The sequence below is a fragment of the Coptis chinensis genome, chromosome 9 (assembly GCF_015680905.1).
Source record: "Coptis chinensis isolate HL-2020 chromosome 9, ASM1568090v1, whole genome shotgun sequence".
Lineage (NCBI taxonomy): Eukaryota > Viridiplantae > Streptophyta > Magnoliopsida > Ranunculales > Ranunculaceae > Coptis > Coptis chinensis.
In genome coordinates this window covers 10,392,271-10,414,081 of record NC_141464.1, presented here as the reverse complement: position 1 = coordinate 10,414,081, position 21,811 = coordinate 10,392,271, and the positions used below count along the sequence as shown (strand labels likewise).

The 21,811-nt window shown below is 38.6% G+C and overlaps 1 protein-coding gene and 1 long non-coding RNA gene across 5 annotated transcripts; both read right to left on the bottom strand.

Moving 5' to 3' along the window:
- Positions 1–440: 440 nt before the first annotated feature.
- LOC147474724 (lipid-binding serum glycoprotein family protein) lies at positions 441–20,583 on the bottom strand. 4 transcript variants are annotated; one of them, XM_086581935.1, is made up of 8 exons: positions 19,945–20,523; positions 12,715–12,854; positions 11,311–11,662; positions 9,800–10,048; positions 7,542–7,608; positions 1,763–1,836; positions 1,389–1,514; positions 441–867 (listed from the first exon to the last, which is right to left on the bottom strand). In XM_086581935.1, the coding sequence occupies exons 1-8, from the start codon at positions 20,449–20,451 to the stop codon at positions 676–678; spliced, it is 1,707 nt and encodes a 568-aa protein (XP_086438061.1). In that variant the 5' UTR covers positions 20,452–20,523; the 3' UTR covers positions 441–675. The 4 variants fall into 4 exon arrangements, with proteins under 4 accessions (XP_086438061.1, XP_086438064.1, XP_086438062.1 ...); XM_086581938.1 differs by having other exon boundaries at positions 12,715–12,859; positions 19,945–20,084; XM_086581936.1 differs by lacking the exon at positions 19,945–20,523 and adding an exon at positions 18,456–18,820 and having other exon boundaries at positions 12,715–12,859.
- On the bottom strand, positions 2,637–7,535 carry LOC147474725 (uncharacterized). Its single transcript, XR_015207371.1, has 2 exons — positions 6,345–7,535; positions 2,637–6,222 (listed from the first exon to the last, which is right to left on the bottom strand). It is a non-coding gene; the product is annotated as an uncharacterized LOC147474725 (long non-coding RNA).
- Positions 20,584–21,811: the final 1,228 nt, after the last annotated feature.

Genomic DNA, 21,811 nt, shown 5'->3' with positions numbered 1-21,811 from the left:
GCAACTATCCTTCTCCACTTCATACAATTAATATCAAGTTAACAAGGAAGAAATCACAATTTCATCTATCTAAAATATCTCAATTACCATCCTGTATCTTTGGCCTAACAGGTATCTTCGACAGCGCAGCGGTCATTATATCATCTATATTTGGACATTCTACGGATCCGAATGATGTTCAAGAAATCCTGAGATAGAATATACTAAGTTTACTAACCAATGAAGCTGATTCTGAAAAGAAAATGCCGAGGGTAAAGCACAAATGGTCCAGGCAATTTAATAAAATATTATGGTTAAGATCATACATGACCATCAAAATAAATAGAGCTGGACTCGTCCTATTATTTAGGAATTACTACAAATCGAAGGACTAAGCCAACTAAATAGTTAAAGATTTCGAGTCACGTGGTGGTTAGAATCATGTCAGTGAACAAATCATATGTCCAACAGACTTTCCATGCAGCCAAAGTAATTAGTCTCGAGTTTAATATTCTATAAAACATTGAACTAGCAGTAGAACTGCATCACAGCACTTCATTTGGAATACAAATGAGATTCATTGGGGAACTGTACATGAGGAAAGGTAAACTTGACTCCTCTTTTCGGCACTAAAAATGCAATACAGACAGAGAAGTCGCTAACATATCTAATATAGTGACATCTAATATTGTACATTTAAATCTGCTCAAGTAAACTGTACGAGTCTTTAAACACCACATCACTACAAATTGTAATCAATGAATTGTCGTATGCTATGTCTGCACCTTGCAGGGTGAAACCACGAACAATGGGCAGAGGAAATCCTTTTTTTAGGCGAGAGTTTACATAAGGAGTGGCTACAGTTTTGAGGAATGTCCACACCACCGACTGCAAAAATGGAAAAAACAATAAACTGAATACAGTGAAAGCAGGAAAAGACCGACGTCAAACGCTACTGCCCTCAGGTGAAAATTCACTGAACTAGAAAAGATGGCTGCTAAATTTCTTAGGTCAATGGCTATTGGTATATTAAATTATAAATTGTTTAACCAATCACCTGCATTATTTCTCCATAACAACGAGCCCTTATGAGTTATGAACCCCTAAGTACAACAATAATTTGGTGAACCGCGGTGAAAGGTCCCTAGCCAAGAAAGCTACATTATATAGGTATGGCCAATGGTATTGGTTATCAGATTAAGCATGAACTGATTTCAATGAGCCGTCATCCTTCAGGACTCCACAAAAGTGTAGCCCAACAGAGATATAGATTAATCTTATTTTGAATAATCTAGTCTTTAGTAACTAAGAAGGGAATGACACAGGAAATTCAACACCTAGAGTAAATGCAAATTTTGATGAATAAAACATGTACCAGTAAGTCAGATCCACACGCTTCTTGAACATACCTGTATGAGAGACATGTGAAATTTACCAATGTTGCTCCATTTTAATGACAGGGTGAAATCATCCAATCCAACACTTCCAACTAGCATGTTTCTTGAGATTTCTACTGAACCCGAGGCACTAATCACCTGCAGCAAGAAAAGCCCACAACTATTCAAAATGGAACAAATTAGCACTCAGAACCTTAGCAGATGCAAAACAGTAAGAGTCAACACTAAGATGAAACTTCTACCAACTATGTTAAACTTTTAATTTATTTCCTACAAATCAAGCGGGTTGTTTAATATGTAGAAGAGTAGGAGTATTAAGAGATGTAAGTTACACCATAGACTATTGCCTCAAATAGTTATCTTTAATATAAACATCCTTAGCACACCTTATCCCAAATTACTCTCCTGAGCCCCTCTTCACAGATTGGATTCTGACTAGTGTTTGCCTGTACCGTCTGGCCTGCAGGATCTACAGATGTTCAGACCCAAAAAAATAAAAAAACTATGTATGTACAAATTGGTCTGGCCAGACAAGAAACTTATAGGCCCAAACCCGAGCCATATTTTCCGTTTGGGCATTGGTAACCGTCATAAATTTACATAAATGTTGTGTGTGTGACTAGTGAGCTTTGTAGATATGTAAATGTGAATGTGTGAGCATTGTAAACCTTGAGCTGCGCAAAAATCCAAAGTATGGATACCTTCACACTATAAAATTTGTTTTGATAGATTTGTGTAAAATACAGAAGAGCCTTGGGGATGAAGTTTTCAGTTGTTTTAACTTCCAACAAGAGATGGATGAGCAGATGAAGTTTTCAGTTGTTTTAACTTCCAACAAGAGATGGATGAGCAACGAGATTCTTTTCTATCCTTGAGATGATCATGAGTTTTGTCAAAATGTTGATTCTTCAAGTAAATAATAGAATGGGATCCTAGCTAGCAAAGACACCTTCTTTTACCATGCAAGTTTAAACGCGCAAAGAAACCTTCTTTTGCCATAGGCACAATGCACTACCCAGGTCTAAGCAGGACCAATAAATAGCCCGATTTGTGCCGATTGATTAATCGGGTGATTTAGCACAAATAGCTGTCGAAAAAGCGGAGCTTAACAGGTCTGGGGATTTTTGTTCTTCTCAAAACTTGATATGTATAAATAAAGCTATAGACCAAAACCCCGTGATAGAGAAAACCCAACTTAACTAACTCCCCCCATGATAGCATTTTGGTAGAGTCATGGACGCCTTTGTGTTTTTGATATTCTTTTTGTTTTTGATATGACTTATGTAGACAGAAGACTATATTGCAACAAGGCTATGCTTGCACTTTGGTGATTGTTTGATACGTTTCTCGTTTCCATTTAATTTCAACATGCATTCTTTTTAAGCTATTAGTTATTTGTGGCATGTGTTATCTGTTACCTAGGGGGAGAGAAAAACTTACTCGGGATTACACCCGATTAGTTCCCGATTAATTCCTGATCTATTCCGATTACTAGGCCTAATTGCTATGCACTCCTTAACCGTTTAGCAACCAATTAACACTTAAACTGTCCCGATTACCAGGCCTAATCTCTACTAAACAGCTCCCTTAGACCCTAAAACTCTTCTCAGGAAACTAAAATCAATTACTAGGTAACATAGCCACGAGTGTCGGTGTCCGACATGGATACAAGTGTCCAATACGGAGACCTATATGAATGAAGTAGGACATGAGACACATCTGATTAAAAAGAAAACTACCACAACTAATTCTCGGGCTGAAGACCGTACAAAGCGCCTCTTTACAAATAAATAACTATGAAAGTGGCATATCATAGACTTTTAACTATATTAGTATATTATTTTCCTAGTCTTTTAGGATATTGAAGAAACTGTAGTTTTAAATTTTATGCATGTGTTGTCCCGTGTGCTGACACGAGTCTGTGTGCCCGACACAGATTTTTTGAAGAATATTAAGAAGAGTGTGTTTGTTATGATGGAAACACTATGGAAAGGAAAGGAAAATAAGAGTGGTCCACCTTTTCCATAGTTTTTAAGGTGTTTATTTACCCATGGAAAGGAAATGAGTTTTTCCATAGGGAAACAAAATCATGGAAATGGAACCCCTGAAAATTTTGTGGAAATGAAAAGAAATAGATAGCTAGGGACTTACTACTAGCACACCCAACAATACAATTATTCCTTTCCATAGCTTTTGCAAACAAATACGATTATTCATTTTCCCAGTTTTTACTTTCCTTTCTCCAGTTTACCAAACACATACCATTTAGAATTATTTCATTTCCATTCCATTCCATAGTGGACTACCAATTTTATTTCCTTTCCTTTCCATGAGCTAAAATTTAACAAACACACCCTAAGTGTCCATGTTACTTGGAAATTAAAACGACATATCTTGGCTAGGGTGGAGCCATGGGCCACCATTGACAAGATATACATCTCCAAAGAAAAGCATAAACAACCTTGGTTTAGTTTCACTTAAAAGGGAAAGAGCTTTTTAGACATGCTCCCCACAAGAATGGTGGAATTAGATATGCCCCCAAATATCTATCGAAAGTAGAGACTATGAGTCCTTCCAGTCAACACTGGCCGACTATTAACCAATTGATCAAGAGTAAGGAATTGATAAAGTTACCCATACATGTTTGAAATTACCAATAAACCCCCCTTTGCCCAAGTTTATGTGTAAATCTCAAGTGCCACAAGTCAAAATCGTAACACACTCCTCCAGAGGCTAGGATTCTCTCTTGTGAAATCACCCCCACTCTTGTCTAGGTCAATCCAAGGAATAAGATTCATCTTCTTCATACCCACACTCCACTAAAAACTTCATTTTCCTGCCATCCCACCGGTGCCTCAATGCCACCATTGCCACAATAAGCTACATATCTTCCTTCTCCTTTCCTTTTAAATCTCATTCTAAATCCACACAGATCACTAAAAGAACCCATGTGCTAAAACCCAAAGTTGAAGTTGATAGAAAACTATAGGTGAAATTTGTTTTCGATGCATTTGTTCCTTGGGTTAAATGCTTTAAGATAAACAGAGAACATTAAATTAGAATCAATCCTCCATCTCAAAACTGCAAAAATTCTGTTAAGAAACTCTAGAAATGAGAGTGGCCTTTCAATTAACAGCTTTTGTGATATTGATTTTGAGTGACATATCAGTAAATACATTGTAAAGTTTTAGTCATAGGGTTTGTGAAGAAAAGAGAAAAAAATCTCATGTCTGTGTTTCTTTCCAGACCATGGACCCTTTTATATTATAGAAACAATAATGTTAAATACACCCACATCAATGATAATTTCACCATACACATAAAGAACAAGTAAATAAATAAAACAGAAAAATCATATCTCAAACACTCCCCCTCAAGCTGGAGCATACACATCAAACATGCCCAGCTTGAAACAAAGAGTTTGAAACACATGGCGAACTAATGGCTTCGTGAATATATCACCTAGCTGGTCATTGGATCGAATATAGGGAGTAGTAATCTGTTTCTTCAATAGTAGGTCACGAATGAAGTGGCAATCGACTTCTATATGCTTTGTGCGTTCATGAAAGACAGGATTGCTAGCAATATAGATAGCTGCCTGATTGTCACAATGCATTTGCATTGGAGTAGGAACATCAATACCCATGTCCCTCAAGGGAGAATGAACCCACAACATTTCAGAAGCAGTGTGAGCCATCACATGATACTCTGCTTCTGCACTAGAACGAGTAACTACATTTTGCTTTTTACTACGCCAAGTCACAAGGTTACCCCCAACGAAGGTGCAATAGCCAGATGTAGACCGTCTATCAGAATGGCTACCAGCCCAATCAGCATCACTATATCCCGTCACGCACAAAGAAGACATTGGCTGGTACAACAAACCCTTCCCTGGGTTACCTTTCAAATATCACAAAATGAGACAAATATCATCAAAATGTGGTTGATGTGGAGCATGCATAAAGCGACTCACGACACACCCGCATAAGTAATATCTGGACGAGTAACTGTAAGATAAATGAGCTTCCCAACTAGGCATATGTATCTGCCCACATCATCAAACAACTCCCCCTGCTCGCCATCCAATTTGACAGTAGAATCCATAGGAGTATCAATAGGACGAGCACCCAAAAAACCCGTCTCAGAAAGCAAATCTAGAATATACTTCCTTTGAGATAAAGAGATACCCTGACGAGAGCGAGCAACTTCAATCCCAAGAAAATACCGAAGAGCACCCAAATCTTTTGTATGGAATTTTTGGCCAAAATACATTTTCAGCGATGTAATTCCTTCAGAATCATCTCCAGAAATAATAATATCGTCAACATATACAATAAGAACAATGGTACCACCTGAGGAATGGCGCACAAAGACAGAGTGATCAGAGTTGGAACGCTAGAAGCCCAAGCCAATTACAACAGCACTAAAATGATCAAACCATGCACGAGAAGACTGCTTAAGGCCATAAAGAGCCTTATGCAGTTTACAAACAAGGTGCTCGCTGCCCAAAACCACATAACCAGGAGGTTGCTCCATGTAGACTTCTTGTAAGTCACCGTGAAGGAAAGCATTTTTTATATCAAGCTGATATAACGACCAAGAACGATTAGCACAGGAGAGAAAGTCTCTAAGTAATCAACTCCATATCTCTGTGTGTATCCTTTAGCCACCAACCTCGCCTTATGGCACTCAATAGAACCATCGGGAAGGTATTTAATAGTGAAGACCCAACGACATCCTACTGTATGTTCCCACCAGGGAGAGGAGTAAGCTCCCATGTAAGATTTTTGTAAAGAGCACTCATTTCTTCATCCATAGCACGTTTCCAACCAGGTGAAGACAATGCCTGTTCATAAGAGGAAGGAATAGAAACAAAAGAAAGAGTGAAAGCAAATGACTGCAATGAAGAGGAAAGACGATGATAGGACACAAAATTGCTAATGGGATGTAGAGTGCAAGAACATGTACCTTTCCTTTTTGCAATAGGTTCATTAGCTGAATCAAAGGAGGAAGCAATAGGAGCCTTTGACTGAGAAGTAGCGGGTTTCGGAGCATTAGAAACACCTCGTCGATATTTGCAGTGTTGGTAAACCTATAAGGGAGGAGGATCACTGGGCAGTGCTATCGGCATTGGAAGAGTAGGTGGAGGAGGATCACTGGGCAATGCTATCGGCATTGGAAGAGTAGGTGAAGGCAAGGAATGCTACCCAGCACGAGATGATATAAGATCCATAAATAAACTTCGACCAGGTGATGAAAAAAAAGGAGTGGACTCAAAAAAAGTAACGTCATCACTCACAAAATAACGTCGTGCATCAGGACTGTAACAACAGTACCCTTTCTGAGTGCGAGAGTACCCAAGAAACACACACTTGTGAGCACAGGGAGATAACTTGTCATGACCAGGATCCAAGATATGTACAAAGGCAACACAACCACAAAAAACACGTGGGGTTAGCTGACAGGGAGAACTATCGGAATATAAAAGAGAGAAAGGAGTTTGATTACCCAAAACTAGAGGTGGCATACAATTAATAAGGTGACAAGTAGTAAGGACGGCATCAGCCCAAAAATATTTGGGTACGTGCATATTAAACCTCAAGGTACGCGCAACATCTAACAAATGGCGAAGCTTTCGTTCTGCAATCCCATTTTGTTGGGAGGTATGAGCACAACTAGTCTGGTGAATGATACCTCGATCAACACAAAAGGAGTCCATAATAGATTGAGTGTATTCCAAGGTATTGTCAGATCGGATAACTTTAATTCGCTTACCAAATTGAGTAAAAATCTTGTTATAGTATGCAGAAAAAATGCGAGGCAACTCAGACCGCTCTTTCATCATAAATAATCGAGTCATTCGAGAAAAATCATCAACAAATATAACAAAATAAAAATATCCATTCATACTTTTGGTTCGAGAAGGACCCCATATGTCCGTGTGAACTACATTAAAAGACTCTGACTGAAGACTATGACTAGTACTAGGAAAGGAACTACGATGATGTTTGCCTAACTGGCAAGCCTCACACTCTAGACTCGACACATGACCCAATTGAGGGATAGCTAGCCGCAACTTTGCTAACGATGGGTGACCTAAGTGGAAATGCCATTGAAGAGGTGAAACAACAGCACTCAATGCAGATGAAGAAGTAGGGATTTCACCAAAATTTAGAAAATATAGTCCATCTTTCTCATGCCCCGAACCAATTGTCTTCTTTGTCAAGAGGTCCTGAAATACACAAGAAGATAGAGAAAAGGTTACCGAGCAATTCAAAGTTTTGGTCAGCTGGCTTACAGAAAGCAGATTAAATGGAAACTTGGGTACATAGAGACTAGATGGTAAAGACAAAGAAGAACTAGGGTGCAAATCACCTATCCCTTGTACCGGACGGGAATACCCATCAGCTAATACAATCTGGTGGTTTATAGGAGTCAAATCAGAAAAGAAGGATGCAGTACCAGATAAGTGAGAGCTAGCTCCTGAATCAATGACCCATGAGGGAGAAGAATGGGTCACACATGCAACATTACCTGAATTAACCAAGATAGTAGTAGAGGTCGATGAATGGGGAGCCACGTTTTTCAATGTTTGAACTAGCTCGCTCAATTGAGTGGTAAGTGCATCACAAGTAGCAGAATTAGAAGGCACATGCCTAGATGAAATGGGTCGTTGTGTTGGCTGCTGGGCGTCAGAAACTTGATGCACATATTCTGGCTTACCCCACTTAATCCAACAGTAGGGTTCTATATGATTGGTTCCACCACAATGATCACACTTTCGGTCACCTCCTCCACCAATAGTCCACCACGTACACTACGACCTCCACGAAAACCACCTCGACCTGCATTGCTAGAGACAAAGGCTGATGACTCTGTAAGATTAAGACTAGGATTGGAACTTTGGCCTAGTGAAGATCTTAAAAGTCGTGAATACGCATTAGCAGTGGTAGGTAAAGATTCAATGGCGAGAATCTTATCTTTAAAACCCTTCAACTCTTGATCTAGCCCACGTAATAGAGTAGCAATTGTGAACTCCTCCCAGTGACGCTTTTGTTGTTCCAAATCAGCTGTAAAGGGTCTATGTTGTAGTAGTTGCTCCCATAAATTTTTAAGAGTACCATAGTACTCTGAAAAGGTTCTTCCAGACTTTTTTGTAGCAAAAATTTGCTCATACAGGTCATACACCCGAGACACATTGCTTTGATGAGAAAACGACTCACTTAAGGAGTTCCAAATTTTCTTTGAAGAATCGTAGAACGCAACTGTGGTGGCAATGTGGGGCTCCATACTATGCCATAACCAACCCATCACAATAGTCTTCACACATCCAATCTTCATGCTTCATGTCAGTACTTGCAGGAAGATTATCAGTTAAGTATTTTAGTTTCTTCTTCCCCCGTAAATAAACCCATACTGCATGAGCCCATGCTAGATAATTGATGTCATTAGTTTTTTAGCAGTAATGGATTTGGGCAAAAAATCATCATCCTTTACCGCTTGTGGTGGTTGTTTTTCCTCCGTCATGAATAATAATCACAAACAGCCAATCACAAAGAAAGTCTGATAAAACAAAATTACCACCAGAACTGATTCACGAGCAGACGAGACAACAACCAACACCAAATATCAGCAGCACACACATCGAATAGCAACCAGATAAAACATCAAACACCATATAGGTATTTTTCATAACCTAAAAAAAATTCGTAAACATAGATGTGGCTGAGTAGATGAGAGAGAGAGGATCAACCCTAAGGCTCTGATACCATGTAAAGTTTTAGTCATAGGGTTTGTGAAGAAAAGAGAGAAAAATCTCACATCTATGTTTCTTTCCAGACCGTGGGCCCTTTTATATTATAGAAACAATAATGTTAAATACACCCACATCAATGATAGTTTCACCATACACATAAAGAACATGTAAATAAATATAACAGAAAAATCATATCTCTAACATACATCTCAGTAGAGTTGTGGCTATTCCTGTGGATAAGTGTCACAGGATATTGACATGTTGCACTTAAGTTTCTAAAATCAAACATTGGTTTATGGGAATTTGGGAAATATCATACTTGCTCTGTAAAGGTGTGTTTAGGTAATTCTATATGGTCAAGAAGGTAAGACCAAAAAGTGAAAAATAAGGGCATTACTACAATATCAACTTTATGGGGGAGATGATGCAGAAATGTGAAAATATATGTAGAAGATAAATGAAACAAAACAAGGAAAAAACCATATGTGTAGAAATGTGAAAATAATTCTTGGAATTTAAAATATGAACCTGATAGTATATAAGCGTACTTATAAGAGGACAATAGTAAAAAAAATTAAGGAGCAATATATAACAAAGACACTGAAGGTGAAACACAAAAATACTGGATATAGACGAAGAGACAGTGCATATTGCAAAAGAAGCATACCACTGAGATGCATGCAACTGGTATTATTTCATTGGCATCCAAAACATTGATTGTCATGTCTGAGTAAACAGTAGCATCAATCTTATCCGAAGAAATCCTAATGACTGGAGGAGAAGATACAGAAATATTAAGCTTCATATCATCATTTGGGTACTTCCGGTACAGTTGGGGCACAACGTATTTCCACCCAGCAGTGTTTAGAAGAGACTGCTCTGGCACCTTCTCCACAGTCCATTGCATAAGTCCTGACTGACCACAAAAAGAATAAGTTATCAATACATTAACTCGAAATGGAAGTCCCCTTGCATGTATCTTACCCTAGACTTGAATGTACTGACCATTGTGTCTACAAGCTTTTCAATTTTGATTTGTATTTACATTCAAGGAAACTATATTTGAGGGTTAAGACCTTCAATCTTGGCTTTTAAAATAGGACCGTCCCACACGTGAAATGTACAAAAAGTCCTCGAGTTTTCTGTTGCCTTGAATGAAAATCACAGTGCTCAATTAAGTTCTAAGCTTGTCGCCGTGGGAACATACAGACAAACTTTATTAATACGACAATTCATGTCGTCCTGTGCTCATTCATGTTGAAGTTCGGGTCTCACGACCTTTTTCTTCTACTTATCCAAAAACTACCTTGTTCTTTGATGTAGAAGACAATTCTCACACAAGAATCTCAGAACCTTAATTTTTCCTTAATCAGTCTTAGGGTTAGTCGGACCCTACTGATATTAACTTCTAATAAAATTCTCCTCGCTTGTTGTCCTGCATCTAACTTTTGTCTCTGAGGAAGTACAAAGTACATACATAAGTTATTACGAGATAGAGACACCAAGTAATCAGCAGCTCTATTTGTTTCTCTGAAGTGAAAGATACACTAACAAAATCTAAACAAAGTGAGAAAAAAAACTTCGCAGACAGAGATTGGGAAGGGAGATCACGAAGAAAAATAAAGGAAAACGCGAAACAGACGTTGTGATGGGTAATAAAAGAAAAGTGATGCTACGAAAAAGAATTAAATATAGAGGAGACAAACAACTAACATAGCAAAGAAAAGAGGCCTGAAGTGAAAGCTGGCTTGGTAGATGGCCAAGTAGGCCGCACTAGGGTTGGAGATGGTAGTGGTACCTGCAGCTTCAAGACTACGGTGCCGGCAGAACTGCAAGCCTTGTTGGATCCTACTTTGGTCAACTTTCTTGATCCCATAACATCTGAGGGTATGACATTTTACTGATTTTTCATTGTCTACCATGTGTACTTACACACATTTTCACTTATTTATATGGAACTGGGTTCTGATTGAATCAGATCCTGCTCCTCGCAAATTTGTGATACAGTTGCCAAGAGCAACAAAATTTGTGTTCATACTTTTGGCTAATCTGACAATTTATATGCGTAATAGGATTCCAAACTTAAATTAGAAATTCCTGAGAGAAATTCCCAACTGTCCCCATCCCTATTTTTTTGGTAGCAAAGCAAACATACAAGGTTTAGAGATATAAACCTACATTGTAATATACGACTGATCCGGAGTGAAACACAGCTTCATCTAATGATATCCCAAGCATCTTTGATGGGTCCTTGCAGGTAACTACAGGTGGCGAATTCTTCAGACCATAGTTTAGAACCGGAGGTTGATCTGTGGCTGTAAACAGCCCATTAATTGCGAACCCAATTGAAGAATCACCGAGAAAAGGATTGCTCACAAATGTAACATTCAAAGAAGCAATGTCATCCACAGGCACTTCTTCTGGAAGGTTTTGTAACAAGGAATCAAGCTTTAAGATGCCTTCTTTAATTTTCTTGTTAATTGAACTCTCCACTGCAGATATTATTTTTCCTTCAAATGCATCCACCAACCTAGAGATAAGATAAAGGACTAGTTACATAAAGAACACAAAAGGTTGTCCTATTTTTCAACACAACAGCGACATAGAGGAAAAAAACACAAAAGGTAACAAGAAAAAAGGAGCAAAAGAAAGAATGCATAACATTAAAATTCTCCAATGTTCCTACCAATGATAAGTACATTAACGGTTGTCATGCAATTAGTCATTCATTTGAGTATCTACAAACAATCTGACCATCTACAACCCCAAAAACAAAAGTTCCAAAGAAAAATAACAAAAGAGAAGATCAAGATAATTATTGAACTTGTGGCGGCTACTATTTTAGTACAGTAATCAATGAGTATTCACAAATCACAATTTCTATAACAACTCTAAGAGAAGAACAAAAAGATAGGCACGCTTCCACTGAGACTCAACTCGCAAGACTTTAGTTGTCTCCCAACTCTGTCATCAATCTCTTTGCTAGGGAAAAGTGAAATTCACCTACAGGCATTGAAAAGCTTTGTAGGTGTTGGTTTAAAATGGACCAACAATGAATTCCTTTAGAGATGCCCCTCTAACAGTAAAGAGAAAATTTCTTGAGAGTATTATTTTGCAAAAAAATTTTGGTTTGTGTGACTTCCATTAATTCAACTGTGTTGCACGGGTATGGCTTAGACACGGCAGGGACACTCTGGAGATACGGCATTTTCAGTTAAAATACCTGACACGGGTACAGCTTCAATTTTGAAGTACCTGTGCAAACTATTGGTCAAAGTGGTTCGAGGTTCAAATATGGTTTTGTTTGGGGCACATTCGTATTGTTTAATGCGAAAACGGTTTGGGGTTTAAGACTTTCTTGGCGGGCAGAAAATCCTGCACAAGTTTTTTCAGTTCCCCTTCCCGTGCCAGCTCATGCACTGTTTAGTACATTGATGAAATATGGATGTATGCGTCTGATATCATGTGACAAAGCCATGTAGGAAGAGAATTACATCATATGCATACAAACATGACAAAAGCACATAAGATTGGACAATGCATCTTAAAACCAAATCAAGATTTAAAAAAAGAATATTGTACCCTTGATAAAACCAAGATGCTCCACCGTCTAAATTGATAGATATACTTTTCACAATGCAACCGCATTCCATGAGTGACAACTTCAGAGTTCCTTCTTGATTCTCCAAGCCTAGCGTAAGCCCCACTTCCATGCCATCAACCTTACCTAGAAGCAGCAGTCATCAATTTCTTTTGTTGAAAGAGAGACAAAGATGAAGAACGCATAAACATGTGTAACAAAAAAGAATTATAGACAGTCTGCAATGCTGGAGGTGGTATCAGCAAGTATATCTTGAAATGCAAAGTTCATCTAATAAAGTACAAATATCAGCAATGAAGAATTCTGCTCAGGCGGAAGCATCAATCCCATATGTTTCTCATAGTACAAAGTGATTGTCACTCTACAAAACTGATTCCACCATTGTCATCATAAACCAGACTTTTTCAAACCTTTTTTTTTCCTACTGGGTAAAATGTGCCTACATATATACATAGTCCAAATACCAATACTGTAGGATGAGGTACCCCACAATAATACAACAAGAAGAAGTATGAAGATGAGAAGTACAAGGAGAATACAAATAAAAACAAAGAATTAGAAACTTTGATCATATTTGGCCGCGCAAGGGATCCCATATGAATAAAAGTCCCCAAACAGAGTGTCTTTACACTCCCAAACTTTTAACCAAAGGAAATTGAACCCTTTGGTCATTATAATAACCTTAGCCATAGAAGCCACACAACCATTAATATTTGTACTATTAGCAAAGGGTAGAATGCTCCACAGACAACACAAAAAGGAGAATTGACCTTAGTACCGAATAGACCAACAAATTTTTCACTAACCGAGGAAAACCCAATATACACCAGATTGACTCACAAAGTGACTCCAAATCTCTTTATGATGAGAAGGGACAATGGATGAGAGTGTGACTAACTGACTCGCCATCAACAATACACAAAGGGTAGAACTTAACAATTACGAGTTGTGCACCACATAAAAAAGTAGCGAAGTATTTTTTCTGACTGAATATAAAGACTTAAAATCAGGAATAGTGCTACCTCGACAGTTATACAAAGATGAGAACGATGCAGTAGCATTATGACATTATGCTGATGTCATCCTTAATGCAACATCAATGAACCATGGCCCTTCTAATCGTGTTCTTTAGTTATAGTATCATGATTAGTAATTACTATTCTATTCTATTTTTAGTATAAGTAATAGACTATTCAGGTGGTTTCCTAATTGGATTCCAGTTAGATTTAGTAGTTGAGTTTTTTCATTTAAAGGCATGTTAGCCTTTACTGTTTTGGGGTTGTTTATTGAACATTATTATCTGAGAATTGTTCTTCTTGGAGATTAAAAGCTAGATTTAGGTGTGTGTTTTTTTTTGACAAGTAAAAATCAATTAACATTATATTGATAAACAGCACCTCTATTACATCAATACCCAACCCAAGTAACCAGGGTTACTTGTAGTTGGGTCATACCAGTAACAAAAGAACAAAATAAAATCAACATATCAGCTTATCCAAAATAAAATACAAAAGAGAAACACCTAAAAAACCCAAAGACCTAAACCTGAACCTTTTCCAACTGACCAGGCTACCCACAGGACAGACCACCTCCCTATTCCTCTTCCAATTCCACCCCCGCCTCCTCTGAGCAACTTACGTCGATATGCTCATCTTCTATCACTGATGTTGTCGAAGTATTCGCTGCCACTTTCCTCTATCGGCTCAACCGCCCTGTTCTCTTCAATACATCTCTTCTCCTCAATAAGCTTGAGAAGTTTTTTCTTGCTCGTGTTCACCTTAGCACCCCACTGCTACCCAAACTGAATCAGGTTCTCTTTCATGTTCATTGGCTTCTTTACTGCCTTTGTACCCTCCTCTATCATGCTGCTCCTGCCCTTGTTCTGTACCAGCGTCTCCGTCCTACCGCGTCCCCCTTCATGTGCTGCCACTATCAGCTTCTTTAAAGACTCCACATCCCCTTTTAACTTTATCATGAAAGTTGCTATCCTTTGTAACAGCATCCATAAGTTCCTCTGGAATCTATTAAACTCAGCATCCCTTCTTCTGCTGTTAAAGCTCGAGTGACTTCCCATTTTCCTTGTGCTCCTCTTCCTTAGGTTCCTCCAGTAGCCTCTCAAAGTTTGCTACAATCAAGAACATAGTCTTGCTTTTGATAAACTTTTCTACCTGCTTTTCTCTTTACTGTACTTCAATGAATTTGGGCTTAAGTTGGCTGCCAGGCTGACCTCACCTTTTGATGGGCTTGGTCTAGCAATCTGACCAACAAGTTTTTCAATGCCTAGTCCTTGGGTCTCCCTACCCCTGTCCTCCTCTTCATCGGTCCATTCGATTCTGTTTTCAGGCCCACCAAGGCCTGCATCTTGAACATTCTTGCTCGGCCCATCAGATATAAACCCCTGACCCATTTCACCACCATCATTGAGCATGTTCCCACTCACTGCGGATCTGGCCACACTTTCATCCATGGATTTTTTACCCACATCCAAACTTATAAATCAGACTTGCGAGCACGACTTGGAGAAAACAAAGGGAAATGGGTGTAATGTATATAGATTGAACTACGGAAGGAGCAAGGGGGGAGGAAAGAAGTGCGGGTCACGGTGTCGGTTCCAGTGTCAGCAACCCTTTGGGCAACAGGGGTGGTGATAAGGGTTTCATCAGAAACACAAGCCGCCATGGGTGAATGAAGTCTTGAGTAAGATCTTTGTGTTCCTTGTGGAACCAAAAATGAGACCTTGCGCTCTGAACCAAGCAATCTTGTTTGTAAATGAGCTCCAAGTGAGGGACAACTTTGCTGGAGATCAAGGAGCTAGTCTTTGAAGGTTTCTCAGTTCAGTTTCTTCCACGGATGATTGGATGTAACATCATTCCAGAAGAGTGGTACGAGTGTAAAAAAAGATGGGTGTATGTTTTGGGGATGCCATTTATCTTTTGGGGTACAAGCCATTTCAGATATGGAGGAAAAGCTTGGAACGGTGATAAAAATCCACCCCTCCACTTGGTTATTTGAGAGCTTGGAAACTGTGAAAGTGTTAATCGACTTCGATAGACCTGTCACACATTTTGAGCCAATAACAGTTAAAGCGGAAGGGAAAGAATTCAAGTTTAATATGCTGGCGGAGATTAAGCCATTGGACATAGGGAATTCTGAACCAGTCAGCACTGCTTCAGTGGTGAGAGGGGAGAACCTAAAAGGCAATGACATGGCAAATAAGGGTACAGAAGAAGTTCTAATGTTGGAAGGACCACCACCTTCTTGTGGTACTGGGTCACTGAGCTATTGTCAGTCAGGTATTGGGTCAGGCCTGGTGGGTGAGCTAAAGAGACTCTCCCATCCCACTGAAGGGTCTTTCATTGATCAGCTAACTACAATTTGTGCTTCTGCCTTCACTTTCGTCCCTACACTTGCTCCTACCTCTAACCCTGCCACCCCTACAACTCAAGTCAGTAAAATCTCTAAGACTTAGGGAAAAGATCTTCCTCCCTTCTTCTTACAATAAACAAATAGTCTCAGCCCTATTATCCTCTACTATCCTGGAGTAATATTTAGTCTAAGATACCTGCCTTGATGATTCTATACAAGAGATAAATCTACCAAGGACAAAGAATCTCTCCACCATTGCTTTTCTTCACTATGGACACCCACACTTCTCTGCACTCTCCTCAATCCTTCTAACCATCCATTTCTACCCTTCAATGGATAAGAAACCCTTTCTAAACACTGTTTCCCTGCTCTGTTACTGAAATTGCACTCTAACCTGCAATCCCACACCAACGTAGCTCAAACTCTTACCTGTTACAGTTGATCTTCATGGTTACCCCACAAATATTATATTGGCACAAACCGACAACCACAAAAACAGGAACTGGTAATTTATTCCCAGAAACAAGTAGATCTATCCAAGAACCAAGTAGATATGGGCGTAAAATAATATATCAGCCCCACATGCAGATAGATCTACTAGTGATGCACTGACACTCCCTCTAGAGACAGAGTATTGGTGTCCGACATGTATCCGACAGCGACACGCGATTTGGAGTGTCGGATTTAATAATTAATTTTTGGAATTTCCGACACGTTGGGGACACTTATGAAGGTTTTTTTTTTGGGAATAAGAACTTTAAAAAGAAACATGACTTAGTAGGGGTTTTACTTCACTCGCGTGATTAAGAGAAAGGAGGCATGATTGCACCAACACCTCTCCTTGTTATTCTCCTTCATCTGGTTCATCTCCATCACCATCACCTCTCCTAGTTCTTTGTCTGCATCAGGTTGGTCTTTGCTCATCTCTCTCCTTTCTCCGTAGTCTCTCATTACCCTCTCTCTTGAACTTTTGTCTCATCACTAAGCCCTAATTACTTTTTCTTCTATTTCTTTTGAACTTCTTATGAATTTTCCATTGCTTATTCCACCTCTTATTGTGTACTTAACTTCCAAAAATTATTGGGTTGTTAGAAAAGTAAGTTGCTATTTAATGTGTTAGAATTGGCCATGTTATATGTTATGAACTAGAGTTGGCATTTTAATTTGAATTTGGTGGAGAATGCTCAATATCAAATTATATATATTTAATGTGTCCATGACACATCTGTGTCCTATATTTTTGAGAAATGCCGTGTCGGCATGTTAGTGTCGCATCCATGTCGTGTGTCGGTGTCTATGCTTCATAGTCTACTACCACTTGAGTGAAAATGACCAAAAGGTGTTTGTTTAGGTATTTGTTTTTGTTAACCATTATTAGTGTTTGTCATTGTTGAAGTGTCCGCCAACAAGATCTATCAGAGAAGCTAAGGAGATATAAAAGGATTTGGCCGGGAATCTCCTATTCTTGCCTATAGCCCAAATCCGAAAATCTCTTCCCGGTCTGTACAGTTGAAATTGCCTCCAACCCCAATATGAGGACGATAGAGCTCATAGTGTCACTATTTGTCATGGCAACCTAAATGCCCAAGTCCCAACTAAGATTACCATTATTTAACCGCATGAATTCACAAATATGGCACTTTTTCAAAATTTGAGATGGCATAGATCTTGGAAAGTCCAAGAACAACGGTCTCTCTGCTATCGAGTTATTGTCCCAAAATCTGATTCCAACTTGGTCTCCTAGACCATACCTGATCTCTCTCTAAAACCCCTCAAGACCGCTCTGGATACCCTAACATCCAACCCCCGTAAGAACCTGAACTATGACCAACGTAGCATCCTACGTTAGTCTCACCAGATCTAAATTTGACCCCTCGCCTCCACAACCTATCACGCTCTTCCACTAGCAAGGTCTAACTATATTTGACAGCATGTGAAATGTCTTAAAAGGCTGGCATAGAATGCATAACAGGAGAGCACATCTAATCAATATAAAATTGTGAACAAAAAAAGCTCTGATGATTGCAAGTATTCTTCTAGTTGCATCTAATGATGAGTAAGCCTAGGCACAAAATGATGGTGCCGTTGTGTCAAGGTGAGACCAAATTTGGAGTCCCTCTGAATGAAACCCTATGATATCTACTCTCATAAACATAAGTTCAATGAGCATAGGATTTAAAGTGTAATTTCCACCTTAAGTTAAAGAAAATACTTACTGAGATAAATACAGCATATTGATATCCACTCAAAAGAAGAAATGAGGTGACATTCTAACAATACAAGGACTATCAAAACACTGGAAGGATAACAAAAAGTAAATAAAATAAAACTTAAAAGATAAAGACAAAGAGCGCACCATAATAACACAACGAAAACACAAGTGGTCCATACAAAAAGGTTTCCCAACTCCACTCGAAATGCCCAAAATAGGTAGTCCACATCTTGTTGTGCACCATAGACCAAAAGAATAAAAGCCCTTTAACAGACATAATGACCACCTCCAAAGACACCACCTCACCTATAAAATGTTTTCCTTTTCTCTCCATCACACCACACACAAGAGCAAAAGGAATTATACACCAAACCATCATACATACGTAATCCTCTGTTCGAATGCACCTAAAGCTCCATGAGGCTAGTAAACTCTTCATCAAACCAGGACAAACAAGATATATCTCAGAGAAACAAAGTAGAAAACTCCAAACCCGCGAAGAGAAAGGATAACAAAGGATGATATGATAGTATGATTCACATACTCACTGCCAGTTCCAACAAAGGGCCGTAATTAGTAATAAAATCCATGAAATTCTTTTCTTAAGGTCATCAATGGTTAACGCCCAGCTTAACAATGCATACCACACTAAAAATTGAACTTAGCTGGAACCTTGGAGGCCCAACTGAGGTACAAGGAAAATTAGGCTTAGGTATGGAGTAATAAGTGGAGTTCTTAGTAAGAAAGTGCAAAATTCTTATCAAGACAATTATCACTGTCCTATCTCACCTAATAGTAGAACCCAGCTTTTTGTGTGCCACGCTCACAATATCAATGTCTTAGAGAGTACTGAAACTCAAGGTCCCAAGTGAAAATACAATTATGTTCACGCATGAACAAACAATCAAAGCGATTTTTAAACTCAAAAAAACATGTAACCTAAGGAATCTTTGAGAAAGAGGTTCATACTTCATAATCAACCTAAACATCCTCCCAAAAACGAACCCCCTCACCAATACCAACTCGAAACAAACATAGCTCCAGAAAGCTTCCCTCTTTTTAAATCAAATACTGGGAACTGATTACCGTGGCTCCACACCTAGTAAAGCTTGATTAAACTCTCCTGCGATCACTTGTGTCCCAAACCACTTGCCTATGTAGACACTCTCACGCTATCCCAACCAGCAAAGTGGTACCTATACCTCTCCTATTTATCATTCCAGGGAATGCCTCTAATCTAAGACAAACACATATGAGCATATGAAAGAAGAACACATGAAGACTAGAAACGATGCTCAGAAACTTTTGGAAAGGAGAATCTCAGACACTCTTTCCACCTACCAAGCATCCTCCTAAATCTCTCGGCTCCCAAATGGCTTCACCTAAACAAAAGCCTAGTTATCTACTAATCTAGAAGGGAAATTCCCTGTCTTACAATCAAACTTTTCCATATTAACCCTCAACCCATGAACAACCTCAAAACAACATATATACAAATCCAATTTTCTAATTTTTCTTTATTCTATTGCAATCAATTATTTCCAAAAACTTAATTACAAATAAAAGTCAAGTCAACACTAACAATAAATCACAATACATATTAAACAAAAAAAATTTAAGCATCATAACTGACCTGAATAGAAGCAGACCCATGATCCGAAATCTTAACAGGAACAAAAAAAACCCAAGTAGAATAAGAATAAGCCCAATCCATAGTCAAATTACCAGTACCACCCGAAGCAACAATAGTAATACCAGTACCACCAGGCTTAATTAAAGAGGAAGAAACATTTATATCATTTATAGTGATATTAGATAGTACAACACTAACAGTTCCAATGATTGGTATTTTAACTGATTTTTTTACTGTCGGGATTTGAAGTGGAGTTAAGGAAGATATAGCTTGGTTGACTAAAATGTCCTTGGTGAAGTCGAGACCGGTTTGAGAAATGAGGAGAGAGATGAAGGCGTTGTCGTTTTGTGTGAGGCTACTGGACGGAATGGAGAAGTGGGAGAGGAGTGTGAGGATGAGGATTAAGAAAGTGAGAGGTGGTGGGGCCATGGGTTTGTCTGAAGGGGGAGATAGATTTAGAAGATTGAAGGAAGAGAAGATGAAGAAGGTAGTGCTGTGCATGATCATTTGAGACTTTGTTTTGTTTTTCCGTGGAACACGTTTCTTAGCTGGTAGACGTCACCTTTTTTTCTTGGGCAACTTAAAAAATTGGAACCACAGTTATTCCACAATCAGACGTCAGACCCACTTTTAGGGCCTACGGCTTACATAGATTCTCATATTTAACCTTTAGTGATTATGTAAATTGTCTAGGTAGTCCCTTAAATTAAAAACTAAATAATATTCAAAATTAAAGTGAAATCACCCATTTAACCTATAGGAATTAAAATTCCCATTGTACCCCTACATGACACCTCACTTCTATGCATTAAATGCATGGGAGAGATTATCTAATTCTGACTTAACATAGTATCTGGTTTGTTCTTCTCTAGTTCTTCTCAATTACTATTTGCACGCGTCCCAAGGGCAACTTATCTTCTTCCTCAAAAGTTCACAAAGTTTTCCTCCAACCAGATCTTTTGGATTTGAAGCTTGTTCACAAGGTGTGCTTTAAATTCCGAAATTCTAATTCTATTATTCTTTATATTCTTTGTGATTCATACCCCATTAATGAGGTATTGGGTCATTAATGTGGCTCATTAATCTCAAGTTATAACTACCTGTCCTCCACTTTACTCATTCTCTCTCTAGCATTATAAGCTTGTGTTAGTCATTCATGGCACAAACTATGTTAGTCATTCATGGCACGAACTTATACTCTGAAGACACTTGAGTGGTTCCTCTTCAGAGAGTAACATATTGCTTATTTAATTTTTTGAGTGTTTTAGAAGTAAAGATCCAAACTTTAACTCAAGTTTCCACGTTGGAGTTGTTTTAACTTTAAAAGTTTACATCAACTCTATATAACCCTCCGAAGACACTGATGCTCTAGTTCTGTACAAATGATGCTCTAGGGCTCAGCATTTCTCCTAATGTTGTGCTCGTCATGAGTATTGCACTCAATCAGCAATGGTAGTGAACTAATATTGTGGATTTTCTAAATATCTATTTTAGTTCTGACGTTGTAACAAACAGTAGCATCTGCTACTAGGGATTGAGATTAGGTAGGAAGGCACATTCAGTTTGGATACAACCATCTTAATGTATACCTAAGTAGATGGTTTATGTCCATGCCATTCCACACATCTCCGTTGATTTTTGCAGTTCTACTCGGACCTACTATTGGGACTCGTCTCTATATAACAGTTAGACACCACTATACTAGACTTCGAGAAACATTATCTCTGTGTTGAACAATAAGATAAATCATGTTTGATTGGCTTTAGTAGTGACTAAAATGGGAGCAGACGAGAAAGGGATTTTCATATGTAAGTTTGGGGCTAAAGTCAAAACTCTTGAAAGTGGGGTCTTGACTTACGTAGGTGGA

Excerpts from the sequence above, each read along its gene's own strand:
- LOC147474724 (XM_086581935.1), bottom strand. The coding sequence starts at position 20,451 with ATGATCATGCACAGCACTACCTTCTTCATCTTCTCTTCCTTCAATCTT. Across the intron at positions 12,855-19,944 it reads ATGGGTCTGCTTCTATTCAG|GTTGATGGCATGGAAGTGGG; the intron begins GTCAGTTATGAT and ends CTTCTAGGTAAG. Across the intron at positions 10,049-11,310 it reads GATCAGTCGTATATTACAAT|TCAGGACTTATGCAATGGAC; the intron begins GTAGGTTTATAT and ends TTTTGTGGTCAG.